Source organism: Lepidochelys kempii, chromosome 1 (genome assembly GCF_965140265.1).
Source record: "Lepidochelys kempii isolate rLepKem1 chromosome 1, rLepKem1.hap2, whole genome shotgun sequence".
Taxonomy (NCBI): Eukaryota; Metazoa; Chordata; order Testudines; family Cheloniidae; genus Lepidochelys; species Lepidochelys kempii.
In genome coordinates this window covers 324897699-324920092 of record NC_133256.1, presented here as the reverse complement: position 1 = coordinate 324920092, position 22394 = coordinate 324897699, and the positions used below count along the sequence as shown (strand labels likewise).

The window sequence follows — 22394 nt, the reverse complement described above, 5'->3', positions numbered from 1 at the left end:
TTAAAACAAACTTCGTATTTGTGGATAATCTAAGCACTCTACCTAGATGTACAGATGCTCTTTTCTTAACCTGTGTACTATATAATTTTTTAACAGCTTTAGTAAAAATTTTAATTCCCCTACTCACACTCCTAACCAACATAATTATGCCAGGAAAACTCTGTAGTGTAGACCTGGCCAAAGATGCACTCACATTTGTCTGGCACTTAAAGCTTGGAGGTTCCGTTTGTTGCAGAGCATCTGCACAAAAGGAGGGTGGGTGCCCAGCTCTGGGTTGCTATTCTAGGGTTCGTGCAGCCTTGGACCAGGGAAATGGGAGGAAAAGGGGAACAGTTTGTTGAGCAGTCAGAGTGGAATGTAGGCTTGGAGAGAGACAGAGGCACTAGACCACAGGTGGGCAAACTTTTTGGCCCGAGGGCCACATCTGGGTATGGAAATTTTATGGCAGTCCATGAATGCTCACAAAATTGGGGATTGGGATGTGGGATGGGGTCAGGGCTCTGGCTGGGGGTGCTGGCTCTGGGGTGGGGCCAGAAATGAGGAGCTCAGGGTGTGGGAGGGAGCTTTGGGCTGGGGCAGAGGGTTAGGGTGCGGGGAGGGGCGGGTGGGCCTTTGGTCTCTGGGGTGGGGCTGGGGATGAGGGGTTTTGGGTGCAGGAGGGTGCTTCGGGCTGGGACTGAGAGGTTTGGAGGGTGGGAGGGGGATCAGGGCTGGGGCAAGGGGTTGGGGTGCAGGCTCCATGAGGCACTTAGCTCAAGCAGCTCCTGGAAGCAGTGAAAGGCCCCCCCTCCCGGCTCCTACGTGGAGGTATGGCCAGGCAGATCTGCATGCTGCCCCATCCGCAGGCACCGCCCCTGCAGCTCCCATTGGCTACGGTTCCCGGCCAATGGAAGCTGCGGGAGTGACACTTGGGGTGGGGGCAGTGTGCATAGCTCCCTCGCTGCCCCTGTGCATAGGAGCCAGAGGGGGGACATGCCGCTGCTTCCGGGAGCCGCGTGGAACTACGGCATGCACGGAGTGGGGCAAGCCCCGACCCTGCTCACCAGCTGGAGCGGAGCAGGCTCTGGACCCTGCTCCTCAGCGGAACATTGAGGGCTGGATTAAAACGTCTGACAGGCTGGATGCGGCCCCTGGGCCGTAGTTTGCCCACCCCTGCACTTGACAGTTGCTTCTGTAGCAGGGGAGAAGTGCTAGATTTTAAAAAGCAGAGTACAAAAAAAATGATTAATTGATGTCTTCCTTCTAGGATGTTTTGTTTTCTTGCTTCTGCCTTATACCCTAAATTATTCACTTCTCCAGTTAGACTGAACATTTCTCAATACCCGTTAAGTTTCCTGTAAAGAGACAAGTAAAAGCTGGGATTGACATCCTGGGAGCGGGGGATGTGCTTAGCTTGCTGCTCAAGTAAAGATGTTGTGACAGGGTCGGGCCAGATGGCTATAGGAGAGTAATAAAAGGCAGATATATTAGCTCCAGGCTAAGTAGGTCCCTTTTCCCTGGGTAAGGGAACAGGGAAGGTTCCAGAACAATGGGCACCTTCTGGAGACCATTAAGACAGGCTGATTAGAACACCTGCAGCCAATCAAGAAGCTGCTAGAATCAATAAAGGCAGGCTAATCAGGGCACCTGGGTTTTAAAAAGGAGCTCACTTCAGTTTGTGGTGTGCGTGTGAGGAGCTGGGAGCAAGAGGCACTAGGAGCTGAGAGTGAGAACGCGGACTGTTGGAGGACTGAGGTGTACAAGCATTATCAGACACCAGGAGGAAGGTCCTATGGTGAGGATAAAGAAGGTGTTGGGAGGAAGCCATGGGGAAGTAGCCCAGGGAGTTGTAGCTGTCGCACAGCTGTTCCAAGAGGCACTCTAGACAGCTGCATTCCACAGGGCCCTGGGCTGGAACCCGGAGTAGAGGGTGGGCCCGGGTTCCCCCCAAATCCTTCCAACTCCTGGTCAGACACAGGAGTCGTCGACCTGGACTGTGGGTTCAGAAAAACGCCCAAGCTGAGGGCTGCTGTGAAGCTCCAAGGCGAGCAAATCTGCCAATAAGCGCAAGACCCACCAAGGTAGAGCAGGAACTTTGTCACAACTGGTGTCAGAAGTGGGATCTGGTTTCCACAGCGCGGCTGAAGGAGGAGGGTGTTTGGAAGGAAGAAAAAAAAAGGGGGAAGAGGGTCTATTTTTATTTTTTTTCACCACAATGGAGGAGGTAGAGTGGGCACTGATACAAGCCATGGCTGCCCAGCAGGAGGCTACTCGTGTCCAGGCAGCCGCCCAACAGGAGGCAGGGCAGCTGCAGCAAGAGACTAATCGCCTGCTGATGGACCAGGCTGCTCAAGACCGGGCTATGTTTCGGAAACTGGTAAACCAGGTAAAGGCCCTTACAGAGCTGAACCGCGGCCATGATGGGACGCAGATCATGCGGGCCAGCAAGTGGCTGCAGAAAATGACGCGGGAGGATGATGTAGAGGCATACCTCCTGGCCTTTGAGAGGACAGCCCTGCGGGAGGCCTGGCCCTGAGAACAGTGGTCTGGCATCCTCGCTCCATTCCTGTGTGGGGAGGCCCAGAAGGCCTACTATGATTTGCCTGAAGAGGCTGTGGGAGACTACCCCCAGCTGGAAGCAGAGATCCTGGCCAGATCTGGGCTAACGACCACAGTGCGGGCCCAGCGATCTCATGAGTGGAGGTACCAGGAAAACAAAACCCCGCGGTCCCAATTATATGACGTCATCCATCTCGCACGAAAGTTGTTATGAACTGAGTCCCGGAGTCCAGAGGAGATACTAGAGGTTCTGGTCATCGACTGGTACAGGATAGGACTACCGCCAGACCTTTGTGCCTGGGTAAGCCAGAACGAACCCTCCACCTACGACGAGGTTGTCACGCTAGTAGAAAGGCGAAGGACGGCGAGGGAGCTGACCCGACCAGTTAAGGAAGAAGCACCCCGGTTAAACTAGCAGCACTAAGCCCTAGAGCTCAGGTGACTGGGCCACCAGGAGAACCCAGGTGGAAAAAGAAAGGGGCTGAAGGCCCACCAGTAGCCACAAAGAGTCAGAGCACTGAGGGGGAAGAGGATCGTGATGTTAGACTACCCAAACCAAGAGACTGGGGAATGTCTAGGGCTCCATACAGATGTTACGTCTGTGGGGAATGGGGACACATAGCTGCACGGTGTCCCATTGCCAAGGAGCCTATGCAATGTAACTTGGGGAACTGGGCAGACCCATGCTCCCTAACCCACCTTGTGGGGGTCTCACTAACCCCACATATGTACACTAGACCAGTGAAACTAAATGGGGTAGAGACCACGGCACTGGTTGATTCAGGGAGTGCTATCACGCTTGTCTCGGGGAAGCTCGTGAAGCGTAGTCAGCTGCTGTGGGCTAAACGTACGGGGATGACATGCATCCATGGGACAGTTGATTATTACCCCACCATCCCAGTAAAAATTGAGATTCAGGGGAACATTACTGAGGTAGCGGCAGGTGTAGTCCCTAAACTCCCATACCCAGTGCTCATAGGGAGGGACTTCCCAGGGTTTGGAGACTTACTCCCGGTAGGGGAATTGGAGAAAGGGGGAAGCCCTGAAAGTAGTGAGGCATCCACAGTATACTGTCAACCCCCAACCTTCTCCGAAATATCCTCAGATTTGTTCTCCACTCCCAGACAGCGTAGAAAGACGAAAAGGGAAAGAAGGGCAGCTAAGGCCTTGGGAACCCGAATACTGGCCCAAAGCCAGAGGGTCGCTCTCGTAGGCAGGCGGACCTGAGCAGCTGAAAAGGAGGCCACCCAGGAGGGAGAAGCACCCGAGTCTGACCTGCACCCGAACGCCTCTGAACCAGTAGAGGCAACAGAGACTGGCCCCCTAGATTTCGGGCAGATTAGCCCCGGGAGAGGAAATTTTGGACGGGACTAGGCTGAAGACCCAAGGTACGACAACATTAGGAAGGAAGTGACCGAAATAGATGGGGTCCCCCTGGAAGGGAAAACCCAGGGACCAGGACCCTACTTCATAATGAAGAAGAATCTCTTATACCATGTTGCACCAGTACAGAGGCAGAAGGTACAGCAGATTCTAGTACCTCAAAAACACCAGAATGCTGTATTAAGTGTGGCCCATAGTCATCTTTTTGGGGGGCATTTGGGGGTAGAGAAGACCCTGGCACGGGTCCTACGACAATTCTTCTGGCCCGGAGTACATGAAGAAGTGCGGAGGTACTGTGCGTCCTGCCCAGAGTGTCAGCTGCACAGTCCCTGTCCCCACTTGAGGGCACCTTTAGTACCCCTTCCCATCATAGGGGTCCCCTTCGAGCAAATAGCCATGGATCTAGTGGAACCCCTGGAGAAGACAGCCCAGGGCCACCAATATATACTTGTCGTTCTGGATTATGCTACTCGCTACCCAGAAGCCGTCCCCCTGCAGAACACGGCCTCTAAAACAATAGCTAAAGAGTTGGTGGGGATCTTTGCCCGAGTGGGGCTACCAAAGGAGATATTAACAGACCAAAGTACCCCATGTATGTCGAAGCTAATGAAGGACCTCTGTACGCTGCTCCATATACATACCCTGAGAACTTCAGTCTATCATCCGCAGACCGATGGGCTGGTGGAAAGGTTTAACCGAACCCTCAAGGCAATGATGAGGAGAGTGGTAAGTCGAGACGGGAAGGATTGGAACACCCTACTACCCTACCTTATGTTTGCAATCCGGGAAGTACCTCAGGCCTCAACTGGGTTTTCCCCCTTCGAATTATTATACGGACGCCACCCCCATGGCATACTAGATATTGCAAAAGAAATCTGGGAAGAGGAACCCAATGAGGGGAGAAATATAATTGACCATGTGTTGCAGATGCGAGAACGGATAGCCTGGGTCACCCCTATTGTACGGGAAAATTTGGAAAAGGTGCAGGAGGCCCAGTGAACCCATTACAATTGCCAGGCAAAAGTCCGACAGTTCCAACCAGGGGATCGGGTGATGGTGTTGGTACCCATGGCAGAAAGCAAGGTTTTGGACCAATGGCAGGGGTCCTATGAGGTGGTTGAACCCGTGGGGGAAGTAACCTATAAGGTGTGGCAGCCAGGACACCGGAAACAAGAACAAATTTATCACATTAACCTCTTAAAGCCTTGGCACCAACGAGAGGCATGTGTAGTGGCCCAAGAGACCCCAATCCAGGGAAATAATATGCAGGAGCAGATCAGGATATCCACTGATCTGACACCAAACCAGAAGAAGGAGGTAACTGAGATGATCAACTGATACCAGGACGTGTTTTCAACCAAACCAGGCTAGACCACCGAAGCATATCACCACATTATTACAGACCCTGGGGCAAAGGTAACTTTAAGGCCCTGTCGCGTCCCAGCAGCGAAAAGGGAGGAGATCAAGACAGAGGTAAAAAGGACGTTGGAGCTGGGAGTCATCGAAGAGTCCCACAGTCAGTGGTCAAGCCTGATTGTGTTGGTGTCCAAACCCGATAGCACCACTAGGTTTTGTAATGACTTTCGCCAGCTGAATGAGATATCCAAATTCAATGCATACCCCATACCCTGTATCGATGAGTTAGTTGACCGCCTGGGCAATGCCCGATTTTTGACCACCCTTGATTTAACAAAGGGATACTGACAGATTCCCCTGGCCAAAGATGCAAAAGAAAAGATGGCATTCTCTACACCAGAGGGTCTGTTTCAATATACTGTTCTTCCTTTTGGACTGCATGGGGCACCTGCCACCTTCCAGCATCTTCTGGACAAGCTCCTATGGCCCCATACCAGTTATGCAGCGGCATACCTGGATGATGTGATTATTCACACCCCCGACTGGGAAACCCACTTAGGAAAGGTGGAAGCGGTTCTGGACACGCTAAGACAGGCTGGCCTCACAGCCAACCCAGGCAAGTGTGCTATAGGGCTAGCCGAGGTTAAATACCTTGGCTACATTGTAGGAAGGGGCATGGTCAAGCCCCAACTAAACAAACTAGAGGCTATCCAAAATTGGCCCCGGCCGAATCGGAAAAAGCAAGTCCGGGCATTCCTGGGTGTGGTGGGTACTACCGACAATTTATTCCCCATTTTGCTACCAGAGCGAGTACCCTGACAGACCGCATAAAAGCCCGGGGTTCAGACATGGTGAAGTGGACAGATGCCGCAGAGAAAGCATTTATGGATCTACAGACAGCCCTCTGCAGTAACCCCGTGTTTATAGCCCCAGACTTCAACAAAGAATTAGTTTTACAAACAGATGCATCTGAAGTAGGATTGGGAGCTGTCCTATCACAGATGGTCGGAGATGAAGAACACCCAATCCTCTACCTCAGCAGGAAACTCCTCCCGAGAGAGCAGAAGTATGCTGTGGTTGAAAGAGAGTGCCTCGCTGTGAAATGGGCCATGGAAACGCTACGTTATTACCTTCTGGGACGACGGTTTACCCTTGTGACCGACCATGCACCCCTCCAGTGGATGCAGCGAAATAAAGAGAAGAACGCAAGGGTGACCAGATGGTTCCTGTCCCTACAACCTTTCCAATTCACCATACAACACCAGGCTGGAAGCCACCATGGCAACGCAGATGGCTTGTCACGAGTACACTGCCTGACATCCCAAGTTGCCCAACCCTGTAGTGTTGAGCAGAGGGGGGGGATATGTGACAGGGTCGGGCCAGATGGCTATAGGAGAGTAATAGAAGGCAGATATATTAGCCCGAGGCTAAGTAGGTCCCTTTTCCCTGGGTAAGGGAACAGGAGAGGTTCCAGAACAATCAGGAACCTTCTGGAGACAATTAAGACAGGCTGATTAGAACACCTGCAGCCAATCAAGAAGCTTCTAGAATCAATTAAGGCAAGCTAATCAGGGAACCTGGGTTTTAAAAAGGAGCTCACTTCAGTTTGTGGTGTGCGTGTGAGGAGCTGGGAGCAAGAGGCACTAGGAGCTGAGAGTGAGAACGCGGACTGTTGGAGGACTGAGGTGTACAAGCATTATCAGACACCAGGAGGAAGGTCCTATGGTGAGGATAAAGAAGGTGTTGGGAGGAGGCCATGGGGAAGTAGCCCAGGGAGTTGTAACTGTCGCACAGCTGTTCCAGGAGGCACTCTAGACAGCTGCATTCCACAGGGCCCTGGTCTGGAACCCAGAGTAGAGGGTGGGCCCGGGTTCCTCCCAGATCCTCCCAACTCCTGGTCAGACACAGGAGTCGTCGACCTGGACTGTGGGTTCAGAAAAACGCCCAAGCTGAGGGCTGCTATGAAGCTCCAAGGCGAGCAAATCTGCCAATAAGCGCAAGACCCACCAAGGTAGAGCAGGAACTTTGTCACAACGTATACAATGCCTATAACCATAAGTGGGATTGGCATGCTTGATTCTCAGTTCAGTACACTGAAATCTCTAACTTGCATAATGACAGGTTTCAGAGTAGCAGCCGTGTTAGTCTGTATCCGCAAAAAGAAAAGGAGTACTTGTGGCACTTTTTCTTTTTGTGAAATCTCTAAGGATTCCGATATCCACCCAGTCTCAGTCATGCTTTCTGTAAGTGTTTGAAAACAGTTTTGTCCCATCTATACTAGCAACTTAATCATTTTCAAATGCAGGTTCAGGAGGGATAATATTTTTATTGACAGCATTTTTCAGTAGTGGTCAGATCCCTTGTGACCTAAACCTGAGTTCTGCCTTAGGTGTAAAACTTTGTCCTACAGTGCTCATGTACTCTGTTCGCAAAGCATTCTGAACCATCAGTACGGGTTTGTCTTCACTGCAGAGCTAAGTTGTGTGTCATCCCGACCCCCACTTCCATCCACACACAGAGCTCTCTCATTCAAATTTAGTGGTGTTTTCGGGCCCCGACTACCTGGCTTGTTGGGGGCTGTGGGTCAGCGGTTCCCAAACTGGATCATAACCCCAGATGGAATCGTGGCAATCCCTAGTGTGCAGAGGACGCCATTTTTCTCCGCATAGCGTGACCTCACATGTACAGTGCATGTGAGGTCACAATGCATGGAGGACGCCATTTTGCTTTATAAAATGGCATCCTTTGCACAGCATGACCTTGCATGCACCATATGCATGGGGTCATGCAGTGCAGAGGACAAAATGGTGTCCTCCATGCTAGGGTTCTTGAAGGAAATAATTCATCAAACTGGGGTCATGCTGGCAAAAATTTTGGGAACTCCTGCTGTAGCCTAAAGCCTGAGTTGTGCTTTCAGGCTGGTAACAAGCCCACTTTGCAGTGAGGATGCAGACTAAATCATTCATGCTGATAATGCCTTCCCACATTTCCCTTGCTTCCTTGTGTACTGAGAAGAACAGACAAGTTCTCCCACAATTCCCTGGGAAAGGGAAGAGCATGAATGAGCATGGGGCAAACATAACTTTGTATTAACATTTTTTGCCAATTAGTCTTACAACATAGGTCCCAGGAAACTTGTTGTTGACATAGCTTTGTCAGTAATGGATTAGTTTTCTTGTGTAGATGGGGCTTGAGAATAATGTGCCATATCCTTTTAGATGATTCATTTAGAATATTTTTTGGAGGCAATACACAAAAAGCAGAGAAACTAAGGGAGTTATACTCCTGTTTCTTGTAATGGTGTTTTAGCTTGAAACCCTGGCATTTCCATAAATACTTACCCATGAGCTTTTCTGAGAGTAGCTTGGTCACTGTCTTTTTTCTTTTTTTTCTTTTTAGAATCACTGCACAAAGACTTGCTCATTTGAACAAATGTTTGATGAACTTTAAGTTGGGAAATTTTAGTTACAAGAACCATCCGCTGAAATTGGGAGAACTGCAAGGGAACCATTTCACAGTTGTTCTCAGGTAAAATGCTGCTATATGCCAGGACTTTGCCATTGATGGCCTTCGTAATCAAGTCAGAGTTTTTCAGCTATAAAGTAGGGAGGATACTAGGGGATCTGAGACTACTTTTCTACTACTCTGAACCTTTTCTCAATCAAGGTGTGGGGGAGGGAACTTGCTGGATTTAGGAAATGCTGTATACAATTTATGTTGACTTTTAACACTGATAATGACTGCTTTCAGGAGCCTAAGAGTACAAGTTCAAACTGATCTGATGGCTGTAATTTGAGATGGTTTTACTGTTGAGTGGATTTTTAAAAATAATTTTGTGTTAGAAATATAACAGGAACTGATGATCAAGTACAGCAAGCAATGCACTCTCTCAGGGAAATTGGATTTATTAATTATTATGGAATGCAAAGATTTGGAACCACGGCTGTTCCTACATATCAAGTTGGAAGGTATGGGTTTTTTTAAATAATTGATTATTTTATTGTGTGTACTAAAGAATCATATTTTGAAATTTGTATCTTTGTATAATGTTACATCTGGGTATGTTTGTTTTATTTATTTTCTCTCTGGAAAGTTTCAGTCATGATATTGTGTGTCAATTTTAACTTTAGCATCAGGAACAGAAACTATGTAAGCAGCTGTATCAGCTGTCTTGCACGACATTGGCTGTAGATGAAATGTAAAATTTATAGAATATTTTGGTTTTCAGAGAACTTAAGTATATCCCTAAAATCGGTTCCTGTTTTTATAATAGCTAATGAATTTTCTGTTTCATTTTAGAGCTATTCTACAAAACAACTGGAATGAAGTAATGGATTTAATATTAAAACCACGGCCTGGAGGTAGGTTCTAAGAAATATTTTACACATAAATGAACAGAACAGTATTTATGGAGGGAAGGTTAAACTTTTTTTAATTGAAGTGCATATAGACATTCACATTTCTGTATACGGTAAACTTCGTCAGCACTGGAACTATCCTTTCTGTTTAAAAGCTTTCAGCAAGCTCTTAACAACAAACCATTGTTGATGGCCTGGATCACCCCCTCCTGTAGTAAAAAAGCAACTGGAAGGGGACTTCTTGTCTGAGTATCTTGGTGGGGATTTCTTTGTAGAGATTTCCTGAACATCTTGTGGGTTGTGCAGGATTACCTTTCCCATGGAAAAACTACTCCACAACCTGAACCTCTGCATCAGCTCTGCCTTTAGCAATCTCCCATCTGCCACTCCCTGGCAGAGCAGCTGCTCTTGCGGTGAAAAGGGATAAAAAAAAGTTAACACAACCTGGGGCTGTTGTTAACTCTTTTTTGGGAAGCTGCATGGGACCAGAGGGAGGACAACCTGCATACTACCCATTCTTCACTCCTTCCTCTTGTGTGGACCACATGGTGGAGAGAATGCTTTCAGCAGGGTCTGGTCTGGTGAGGAGTGAGGGGATGGTCCTGGGGAGATCCTGAGCCATGTATTCACGGAGGAGAGGAGATCCATGCACAGATTTAAGTAGGGGGATAATCTGGGCTCACGTAGCTAAAGTTGATGGTGAGGGGCACAATATAAGTCCTTCAAAAGGTAGAAAGTTTGTTTTCTAGAAGATAATAAGGTGATAACTAACAATCAGCATGGATTTGTCAAGAACAAATCTTGTCAAACAAATGTGGTAGCTTTCTTTGACAGGGTAACAAGCCTTGTGGATGGGGGGAAGCGGTAGACGTGGTATATCCTGGCTTTAGTAAAGCTTTTGATACTGTCTCACATGACCTTCTCATAAACAAACTAGGGAAATGCAACCTAGATGAAGCTACTATAAGGTGGGTGCATAACTGGTTGGAAAATCGTTCCCAGAGAGTAGTGATCAGTGGTTCACAGTCATGCTGGAAGGACATAATGAATGGGGTCCCGCAGGGATTGGTTCTGGGTCCGGTTCTGTTCAATATCTTCATCAATGATTTAGATAATGGCATAGAGAGTACACTTCTAAAGTTTGCAGATGATACCAAACTGGGAGGGGTTGCAAGTGCTTTGGAGGATAGGATTATAATTCAAAATGATCTGGACAAATTGTGGTCTGAAGTAAATGGGATGAAATTCAATAAGGACAAATGCAAAGTACTCCACATAGGAAGGAACAATCAGTTGTACACATACAAAATGGGAAAAGACTGCTTAGGAAGGAGTACTGCGGAAAGGGATCTGGGGTTCATAGTGGACCACAAGCTAAATATGAGGAGTCAACGTAACACTGTTGCAAAAAAAGCGAATATCATTCTGGGATTATTAGCAGGAGTGTTGTAAACAAGACACGAGAAGCAATTCTTCCGCTCTATTCTGCGCTGATTAGGCCTTAACTGGAGTATTGTGTCCAGTTCTGCGTGCCACAGTTCAGGGAAGATGTGGACAAATTGGAGAAAGTCCAGAGAAGAGCAACAAAATTGATTAAAGGGCTAGAAAACATGACCTACGACAGAAGATTGAAAAAATTGGGTTTGTTTAGTCTGGAAAAGAGAAGACAGAGGGGACATAATAACAGTTTTTAAGTACATGGAAGGTTGTTACAAGGACAAGGGAGAAAGACTGTTCTTTTAAACCTCTGAGGATAGGACAAGAAGCAATGGGCTTAAATTGCAGGAAGGGAAGTTTAGGTTGGACATTAGGAAAAAAACTTCCTAACTGTCAGGGTGGTTAAGCACTGGAATAAATTGCCTTGGGAAGTTGTGGAATCTCCATCATTGGAGATTTTTAAGAGCAGGTTAGACAAACACTTGTCAGGGATGGCCAAGATAATACTTAGTCCTGCCATGAGTGCAGGGGACTGGACTAGATGACCTCTCGAGTCCTATGATTCTGTGCTCAAAAGGGCATCTTCCATTTTAACCACGGAATGCATATTAACAGGTAGTAAATATTAGCTTTTATTGGTGGATTTATATACCAACAACACTATTGAACAGGAGTATATTTTAAATGTACTTTAACCTGTAATATTTACATGTTTGTACGTTTGCTTTAAATTAGCCATGTCATGTGTCCTGTACTCCTACTACATTTTAACTACACGTTAACAAATGAGTTAGCTGTTCCAGTAGAGAATCTAGAAGACTTTGGCTTTTTTTTTTTTTAAATAACTTTCACTAAGACATAAGCACACTAATTGCACTGTTTTTTTCAGCTACATGAATATTTTAAATCAACTTGAATTTTTTGTTTTGCAGTTAAAATGTTAATCTTAAATTATTGTTACAGCTGAGAAAGGATATTTAGTTAAATGCAGAGAAGAGTGGGCAAAGACTAAAGATCCAGCTGCAGCCCTAAAAAAACTGCCTGTAAAAAGGTGTGTGGAAGGACAGCTTCTACGTGGACTTTCAAAGTATGGACTGAAGAATATAGTCTCTGCATTTGGCATAGTGAGTGTAAAAAGGTTGAGGTTTTTTGTCTGTGAGTTTTATTTTTGTGGTGTTACACTACATTTTAAATGGACTATGTATAAACCTCTTAAATCCATCCATTCCTCTCCTCTGTGTTCCCTTGAAGTACGGTCATATTGTCTACTGAGGGATCCAGACTCAAACTGATGTATAATGAATAACTTGGGTGTTTCCTATTAATGCACATGGATGAAAGAACAGAATTCTAAATGTAGTTGCATGCTTATATGGAAGCTGTATAGTTACTTAAACTCATCTGAATTATATAGGTATCTGTGACTTGTGTGTAAGATTTAAGATCAGATTTTCTTTGTGCCTTTAGAGAATCAAATCAAATTAACAGTGAGGGTAATTAGCCATTGGAATAGGTTGACAAGGTATGTGATAGAATTGGCATCACTTTGAAGACTTGATTTTAAAAAAATAAAATTGGATCTTTCCGAAAATAGTTCTATTTCAACCTTGGATTACTGGGCTTGACACGGGAATTACTTAGTGAAGTTTCATGGTTTGTGTTACGCAGGAGGGCAGACTGAATGGTCTTATTGGTTGCTCAAGACCTACAAATCTATTAAAAATAATTAAGTACTCCTTTACAATGTTGAAAATGGGACTCGTGTCTACATCAACAATACACTTGGCAAACTGTTACACAAAATGAAAATGAGCTTTTTGTATTGAGGGGATAATGCATACTTTTTTTTTTTCCTTCTTTACAAGTAAATTCCTCTCAAATTAAGACCAGAAATGTAGTGTACAAACCAAACACCTGCATGTTAACTATGTGACTGGAAAAATGACTTGTTTCAATGTTTATCCATTAAGTGTGGCTGGGTGGTGAAAGTAACTAAAGACACCTATTATTCAGTTAAACATTTTTCACCTACAGATACCAAGGAATAATCGTTTGATGTATATTCATAGCTATCAGAGTTATATATGGAATAACATGGTGAGCAAGAGAATAGAAGAATATGGACTTAAAGCTGTATCAGGAGACCTTGTAATTAAAGGAGGTAAAATAAACTTCAAATCATTGTTGCTTTGCATGATTTCTTTTTAAACTTTAAAGACTGTTACACCTTGCTTTAAGAAAATTGTGTCAGTAAATGAAGATACAACACAACATTTGCTTCATCCATCTATAGTCAGATACGTTTAAATCAAGAACTTTTATTTTTAAATTCAATTAACAGATGCTTGTGACAGAAAAATGTCACATACCTATGTATTTTAAATAGAAAACTGTTTGTTTGAATTTTAGGGACAGGTGTTCATATTGAAGAGGCAGATGTTGACAGTTATACTATCCATGATATAGTGATGCCATTACCTGGGTTTGATGTTATATATCCGAAGCATAAAAGTAAGTCTTTTTAATTTTCACGATCACTTAAAACTTAATTTGAACTAAGATTTTAAGTAGATTTAATTTTCTTTAAATATTTCCTTTTCTTGTAGTTGGTGATGCCTACAAGGAAATGTTAGCAGCTGACAACCTTGACATCAGCAACATGAGACATAAAATTCGAGATTATTCATTATCTGGAGCATACAGAAAGATCATAATTCGCCCCCAGAATGTCAGATGGTAAGTAATCGTATACAGCTAAGTTCCCTGTAAGCTGCGCAGCAGCCTATTTAGCACCGCGCAGGTGCTCAGGGAACCCACTCGGAGACAGCTGGGAGAGGGGTGCCCCTCCCCCAGCCCCAAACTAGCCTGGCACCCAACCTGTGGTGGCTGGGGTGGCCCAGAACTGCCGTGGCCAGGGCACCCCAGCCCGGACCTGCCCCAGTGCCCCTCCCCTGGCCCGAACCCAGCCTGGACCAGACAGAGCCGGGGGAGGGCTGCCTAACCTGGGGCCCCAGCCCTGGAGCTGCCACAGCAGGGAGAGGCGCCTCGCCCCTGAAGCCCAGGTGCTGTTGCGGGGAGAGAGAGTGGGGGGGGGGGTGGTCCTCTCTCCCCATAGGAGCATCCTCCTGCACCCCAAACCCCTCGTCTCTGGCCCCACCCCAGAGCCTGCACCTCCAGCTGGAGCCCTCACACCCCTGCACCCCAACCCTCTGCCCCAGCTGTTATACCAATAAAATAAAAAACAAAATGTTATACCAATAAAATAAAAGCCAGCAGGATCTTATTAAAGGGGATAAGGCAAAATGCCACATTTATTGTGAATACAGAAAGAATCATAGTAAGCAGTTAGTTATAGCTATAACATTCCATTCCATTTCATATTTATTCATACACACACACACACAGGTTCTGCAAGGTTTTTATCATAGTTACCAGCCTTAGAGTTGCTTGTGCCAAGCCACTGGCCAGGTGGCCTGGACATGAGGAGGGAGCAGGGCCTTGTCAGATGCACATCTGATGCTCCTGGAAGTTGGTTTGCAGAATCAGACCCCAAAGAACTCAGTCCCTTGGTTCTGTTTTTATAGGTCTTTAGTCTAATACAAGTCTATGGAGGTTGCTTTATCATGCTGTTGCTGAATCAATCAGCAGATGGCACATTCCTGACGGCTCCGTGCTGCCAGATGTTGTTTTGTTCTTCGGTTCTCCCATCCTTGAGTCTGTTGGGTGGATTCCAGTCTGCCCTCCGGGGGTCCTGTGGTTGTTTCCACTTGACACCTTCTTCGGCCAATGGACATTGGATTCTTAGGGTGGCACCTCCCTGATCATTCATTTATTATTCACACCAAGCATCCATCCACATACATCCTCTATCTCTATTTTAATCACAATTGTTAACAAAGCGAGATAAATACAACAAAAGGGTTGGGAGTCTCTGTGCGCTGTTTCTGTTACAAAGTATTGCTTTGAGAACAGACTCTGTCTTAGGAAGTACTAACACAATTAGCAGCTTGCAAGTTTCACGCAGAGAAGGAGAGAAATAGTAAAACCAAGAAACCAAAAACCAAGAGACCTCTTAATTAGTAATACCCTGGAATTTAAACTATGGGGAATCAAACTCATTTGTGATTTTAATACAGAACTTCTTTAATATGATCTAACACAGCCCTGAGCCCCTCACACCCTGCACCCCAACCCTTTACCGCAGCCCTGAGCCCTGTCCCACACTCTGAACCCCTTGGCCCCATGCCCAACACATGAATTTTGTTATGGGCACCAATATGAAGGTCATGTGTCACACATCACCTCCATATTGGGGCCCATAACAAAATTTTATTCCGGACGTGGGTGGGAAAAATTAGAGGGAACACTGGATACAGTGAAATGTATTTGGAAATAATAGGATGTCCCCAGAATACATGCAGGAGGACTGCAAAAGTGCTGGCGAGCATTGGTCTCATGTGTAGCTAGGCCATGATCAGTACTAGTTTGTAGGCAGGAGCAGTAGATATGGATCTTTGTACCACACACACTATGCACAGACCAGTAAGGCATAGGTCCCACTGCTTCACTGGTCCCCTGGCTCTGATCTGCTGTGGAACACTGTGTACTGACACTCGAGGTACTGTGGATTCTTCTTTGAGTGATGGTCCCCGTTGTATTCCACTGAGGGTTATGCGCATCCCCCTACACACAGCATAAATGTAACTTTCCCACTGTACTTTGAGCCTCGGACGTCCACAGGAAGGTAGAAGAGCAGGATTTGGTCCTGATACATTTTAGCAAGAGACTCTTTTTGCATCTTCAGTCAAGCAATTAAAATACAAGGTTCTGAATATGAGAAAAGTAAAATTATTGACTAGGAATGTGACTATTTTAGACTTGCCCAAGATAATCTGTAGACAGTAAATCATGTAGATTAATATTTGCAACCCCCAAAACTTGGTGTGTGTGTTGGGGTGGGGGTGGGGGGTTGTTTTTTAATCTTAGCAATTTATTTTGAGGAAAAGTTAGTCTCAACCTGTTTCTTAGACTGGCATATGAACAAAAAGTATATGAAAGGTTCAGTTGTTTACACATTATTATTAATTATGGCTTATCTATTAAAACCTTATTACTGTCACACATACAGACCAGAACCAGGATCAGTGCCCTCTTATGCTAGGTACTGTACAAAACAGGCAGACATGATCTCTGAAGAGCTTCTGGTCTAAGAGGATGAGAACTATACACAGAGTTTGGGATGGGGGGCACTTAAAAGATTGCTCTTCAGTGTAGCCATTATACACTGGATGACTTCCTATGATGTGGCTGGAGAGGAAAAATAGGGTATGTACTTAATCCAGCCATGAAAAAGTTAAGATACTTTTTAAACACTTCTGATTGTTGTAGAATGCTATTTTTCTTATAGTTGGCATAGTTCTTTCCCATCCACTACTAACCACGTTTATTGTATAATTAGAAATCTTGACATAGCCTACAAAGAACAAACATGTGATGTGGGAGAAACTTCACCAACTAGCATATGTGTTTGCATTAAATCTTTTGTCTGTGTCCATTAGTGGTGTTTTTTGTGAATAAAACCTTACTCGTGTTTTATCAGAAAATCAGCCTATCTAGATATAAAAAACTTGTAATTATTGAGTGTGACATTCCAGGGTATCCAATCTAGACCAGTGAGGGACTGTGTCACCTTTGCCTTGCAACTGGGGTGCCTCACAATGCTTCGCTGCTGTAGCTCCCAACCTGGGCCCTTCACAAACATCCAAACAGCATGCAGGTCATAGTCTGAGTATCTCTGTCTAGCTGCAGCCTGCCAGCACACTCCAGTCTCACACTAGTTACCACCAGCCTTGGTTACCACTTGCAGGGTGACCCCCAACACACTCCCAGTCCCAAACTTCCCCCCCAAAATTGGTGTCCTGCACTGTCCAGCCCTCTCTTGGACAGTTCAGATATTTTAGGTCTGTTGCCCTCTAAGGGAATCAATATCCAGTGGTTTGCTACTTTAAATGGAGTTACCCACACAATTCATTTTAAATACAATACTGGATTCTTTTTGATTTAAAGAATACAAAGTTTATTTAACTACAAAGAGGAAGTTTTGAGTACAAATATAAGGCATTAGAGTCAGAAATGGTTACAAGAGAAATAAGCATAAAATGCTTTCTAGTAACTAAAACTTAAAAACTAGATTTGCTTCAAGGTGAAATCCCTTACCACATGTTCCCAGTAACATTGCTGACCAAATTCTCAGGCCAGGATCTGCTCCCAATGTCAAAAGGCTGTTTCTTTTGTCGTCTTAGGTGAAAGTGGGAGAGAGAACTTGGGGTGTTCTTTGCCCCTCACTTTTATAGACTAGTTCCCCTTTGAAATGCATTTTCTTGAGGTTTCAGAGTAGCGGCCATGTTAGTCTGTATCCGCAAAATGAAAAGGAGTACTTGTGGCACCTTAGAGACTAACAAATTTATTTGAGCATAAGCTTTCGTGAGCTACATCGGATGCATCCGATGAAGTGAGCTGTAGCTCACGAAAGCTTATGCTCAAATAAATTTGTTAGTCTCTAAGATGCCACAAGTACTCCTTTTCATTTTCTTGAGGGTTACTCCTAGATAAAGTTCATTCCTGCTGTGAGGACAAAGACAAGGAGTCTCATGGTGAAAGAGGTTCCATTCTATTGTTTGCTAAAATGCAGATCAGTTTGTTGCTTTCCCACTTCCTTTCCAAAGTATGGCCACTTGACAGGTGATTGCCCATCAACTTTGATGACACCTGGCTTGAGGTGCCAGCGTGTCCTTTGTCTTTGAGGAAGTGGTTCACTCAGACTTATCTGGTAAACATGTTCCAGACCTAATTTTAGTTTATGTTTATAACTTTACATATAATGTTGCTATGCACATTTCATCATGATATGATTGATCAGTGAGTTAGTTTTCAAATGATACCTCACAATATTTTGTACAAAGATTATTACAATAGTGTGTAGGGTGTGAATACAGGGGTGCATTCAGTCACATTGAGTATTTCAAAATTTAAAAAAACTTTGTCCTGTGTTTCATAAAGGGAGGTGGTTGCATATGATGATCCTAGAATTCCATTATTTAATACGGATTTGGATAAGTTGGAAGGAAAGCCATCACCTATTCTTGCTAAAGGTAAGAGTAACAACTTTTCTGCAGGTGTTTATACACTGTAAACAATGAAGTTTGACCTAACTATTGCTTTGAAGTTGTAACTGCTACATATCACACACATTGAATGTAAACATAAATAAAAAGGCTACATTTGACAAAACATCAAGCTAAAATGTTAAAGGATGTGCTCAAAATTAGGCTCCTATATAAGTGGCCTGATTTTTCAAAAGTGCAAGCATTTGCTCAGCAGATCATATTGACTACATTATACTCTGCTTCTAGCTATCTACAGAATCAAATGAGCACATGCTTAGCACTAAGCATATGCTTAGTTAAGTGCTTCACTGAAGAGGGACAGACAGAGGCCATAATTCAGCAAAGCACTTGACCATGCGCTTGACTTCAAGCATGTGAATATTCACTTTCAACTTCATTGGGACTACTTATGTGTTTAATTGAAGTTCAGTGGGAGACTTGTGTGCTTTTAAGTGCATGCTTTAGTGTTTTGCTTAACTGGGGATAAAATTATAACAGAAAATGTTTAAAATAGGATTGATGACATGCTAGCAGAACAGCATCAGAAATATTATTTGTTAAAACTGGTATTAGTAAGTGTAATATTTTGTTTCTAGGAGAATTAGTACAGTTTAAAAGTTTAAGAACTTTTAACATGTCAGGATTGTGTGATGGAACTGTTGAATAAAGTACACAGCCAGTTATAACATATAGGCAGGCCTTACTACTTTACAATCAAGGCTTGTAGGAGGAGAGGAAGGCAGTCTTGAAATACCGAATTTTTGTATGACTAAAAGGTGGAGGGTTTTTTTTGTTCGTTTTAAATAAAATTTGCTACATAAATAGTGAAACTTTACTTTTCCCATTGTGGGAAAACTCCATGTCTCACATCTGCCACATACGTGAAGGTTGTAGCATGAATTGACATTTCACAAAACATTTCCATGGTTGATAAATTAATTTTTTTATTTCTTAAATTGTGTGAGCCCTTCAGCCCAATTTAAATAATGCCCAGAGGAGGTATACTATATGTGCCAGTTAATCTCTTCTTTCTTATGTAATAGAAGGTAAATTCAAGGCCTTGAAGATGGAATTCTCTCTTCCTCCATCCACTTACGCTACCATGGCAATTAGAGAAGTGCTAAAAATGGACACAAGCATAAAAAACCAGACACAACTGAATACTATATGGCTGCGCTGAACAAATGCTCTAAAGTCATGTAAAGATTTTAAGATGTGAAAGTGTTTTCATATTTACTTGTTCTGTGCAAACCCTAGTTTTGATTTTGAAGATTTGTAGTAAAATATTCGTATTTTTTTAAGTTGTTTTTATTAGCTTCAATGATTATATGCAAAATGGTGTTAGTAAAATAATAAAAATATTAGATTGGGTTTTTTTAAATGACCTTAGTAAATAAGGTGCTTGAGCTGTAGCAAAACCACATCTTAAGATATGGGCTTAGGACAGCAATTCCAAATCTTCAGTAATTGCCTCTCCAGAAGTACAGTGAGTATTCAGCATGCTTTCATGAATGCAGCACAGAAGAAAATTTCTTGCAAGTGTGCTAACGTTACAAATGAGGAATGCTAATTAGAGTAAGTAAGGCAATGAATATTTATATTAGAGGAGTACATTTATGTCGCCTTAGAAGGCCACTAGCTTTGCACTGATGTGGTAGAGGATTTTATTGGCAGAATTTTTCATGCTTTTTATGTGATATAAACATGTACATCTGTTTTTATTAGTTGAACTGTACATTTTATTATAAAAATTTTTGTGCATTTTTCCCATCTCTACTACTACCTGTACCAAAGAACAGGTAATGAAAACAAGTTAACCAAAAAGCCCAAATGACAGTTTGTATCAACAACTAACTCCTTTATACTAACATATTTAGTGTGTCCATTGCTGGCAATGGATGAGCAAGGCAAATCTGTATCATTTCATGAAAGGATTAAAAAGCCATTCTAAAACAATTGACAGCAGTTAGGTTGCATTTTGACTTTATAATTTCTAAACCCAAACAAATAAGAAACCTGTTTGTGCCGCTTGTGTTAATAAATTGTTAAATATGAGACACTTTGCACTGTCATTTTTATAAAAAATTGAATAGGGTTTTGCATACCAACAATATGAAAATTTCAGTATTTCACTTTTAGAAAATATGCAGTGTTGCCACCCATATATCCTGAGAGAACCTGCTTCAATAAATGAAAACCCCTCTGACCACACACCTCTAGCTATCACCTACCACTCCCCACTGGAACCCATTTGGGGTATCATCAAAGAAATATTTCCTGAACCCCCTCTTCTGGCCTTCAAACAACCCCCAACCTCTCCAAGCTCATCAGAAACAAGCTCCGAACAAATCAGAATACACCAACTCAAAAGCTCCAGACCCTACCAGAGTAACAGCTTCAAACCGTGCAGACACACACTCCACTGCTACAATGGTCAACACCCTCCACAACACACCTTTCAAGATCTATGGGTCCTACATATGCCTGTCACAACATGGGGTGTACCTCATCCATTGCACTAAATGCCCTAGTAGAACTATGTAGGTCAGTGGGTCTCAACCTATTTACCATTGTGGGCCACATATGCAGCTCTCTGTGTTATGTGGGCCCCATCTGCACAATATATATGCTACCCGTATGGCCCTGAGGATGTCACATGGGCTGCAGTTGTGTGCTGATTGGGCCACGGGTTGAGAACCACTGATGTGGGTGAAATGAGACAATCACTACACTCTTGAATTAAGTCAAACAGGAAAACGATAAAAGACAAAAACACCACATCATCTGTAGGTGAACACTTCACAAAACGATCACTCTATATCTTACCTATCAGTCCTCACCTCAAAGGAAACCTACACAAGACACTCAAAAGATGAGCCTGGGAGCTTAAATTCATAACTTTGCTAGACAGTAAAAATCATGGACTGAAAAGAGACATGAGTTAGGAATGGAATCAACAAAGTCTCTGTTCTTTGATGCTATGCAATATTTCAATTGCTTTCAACTGGCCATTCTTGTCTGCAGGAGGAGTACTTTACCTTAATCAATGCTGTTTTCCTGTTTTGTTGAGTTATACAGTTAGAGGTTTACAATGGGCCACAGCTGTGTGCTGATATACTCTATATAAATGTATACCCTGGGTTACAGAGATTATAAATTAGATTAATGCATGCAGCATCCCCCAAGCATTTTATAAAGTCTAAACAGCATCTGAGGATGCTAACACAAGTAAACAAGACTGGTTTCCAGCTATGCCATTGTAAGTTCAGTGAGGCCTGGGGCCTTGGCATGAGCTGGTACCTGGTCTGCCAGCGTCACAGTCCCTACCAAACAGAGATTATTTCAAGTAAAAATTAATATAAACATATTTTTTTCTTCCTCTCAGGGGTGTAAGGAGCATTGACTCTGCTCATATATCTCAGCCTGTCTTGAAAATATGTTTTTTATTGATGCAGAAATTTAGGTGATGCATTTGATTCATATTTATATGCCAGTTTAGGCTTTATACCTTCAGTGTGTAAATCTGTTATGACAAATATTCTTGATCTAAATTGGTTACTGGAAAATTAACTGTGTCAGCTTTATATTGATACCTCTTTTCTTTCTCTCAGGAAAAACCATTTTGTTTCTTCACAATTTTTTCAGATCAGGAGATCATTTAAATAATAAATGCATTTTTAAAATTTGGTAGCTTATGAGTTTACTTCATTATCTTCAGTAATATTTATCCCATTCTGCTACTTTACATATAGCAGTGACAACATTTTAAAGCATGGTTGTCTAAAGTTAAGCGTCCTAAGTAGCCCAATTTTCTCAGTTGCTGGTCACCCAGAATTGCCCATGTAGACAATGGGAGATGAGGGAACTCTGCCATTATTGATCCAGCCAAACTGAAAATGGAGCCAAAGAATGAGTAATTCTTATTTGATTGGAAGTCTATTATGCTAGTTTTGTATAAATAATAGTAAACAAATCTAAACTCTAAATAAGTATTTAAAAAAGAGACTATAGGGCATTAATCTGTCCTCCTAGGCTAAATTATTAGAGGGCAGATTCTCCACTCTGCCCATTTTTCTCATTGTGCCATGGACAGGCTCCAAAATACTCTTGCAGTTCTCTTAACCTCAGCAGTGGAGCAGTTTAATTTACAAGTGTG

At 43.6% G+C, this 22394-nt stretch overlaps 1 protein-coding gene across 5 annotated transcripts in view; it reads left to right on the top strand.

Moving 5' to 3' along the window:
* PUS7 (pseudouridine synthase 7) overlaps positions 1–20293 on the top strand; it is a 46851-nt gene extending 26558 nt beyond the window's left edge. For 3 of the 5 annotated variants that reach the window (XM_073328496.1, XM_073328494.1, XM_073328493.1), the window contains 9 exons: positions 8677–8805; positions 9120–9245; positions 9577–9638; positions 12036–12196; positions 13107–13233; positions 13482–13583; positions 13679–13808; positions 18132–18223; positions 19282–20293. In XM_073328496.1, coding sequence (XP_073184597.1) covers positions 8677–8805; positions 9120–9245; positions 9577–9638; positions 12036–12196; positions 13107–13233; positions 13482–13583; positions 13679–13808; positions 18132–18223; positions 19282–19418 — 1066 coding nt within the window. In that variant the 3' untranslated portion in view covers positions 19419–20293. Of the gene's footprint in view, positions 1–8676; positions 8806–9119; positions 9246–9576; positions 9639–12035; positions 12197–13106; positions 13234–13481; positions 13584–13678; positions 13809–16200; positions 16398–18131; positions 18224–19281 lie in introns of those variants that run through there. The other 2 variants (XR_012156831.1, XM_073328495.1) reach the window with 2 other exon arrangements.
* The last annotated feature ends 2101 nt before the right edge of the window (positions 20294–22394 follow it).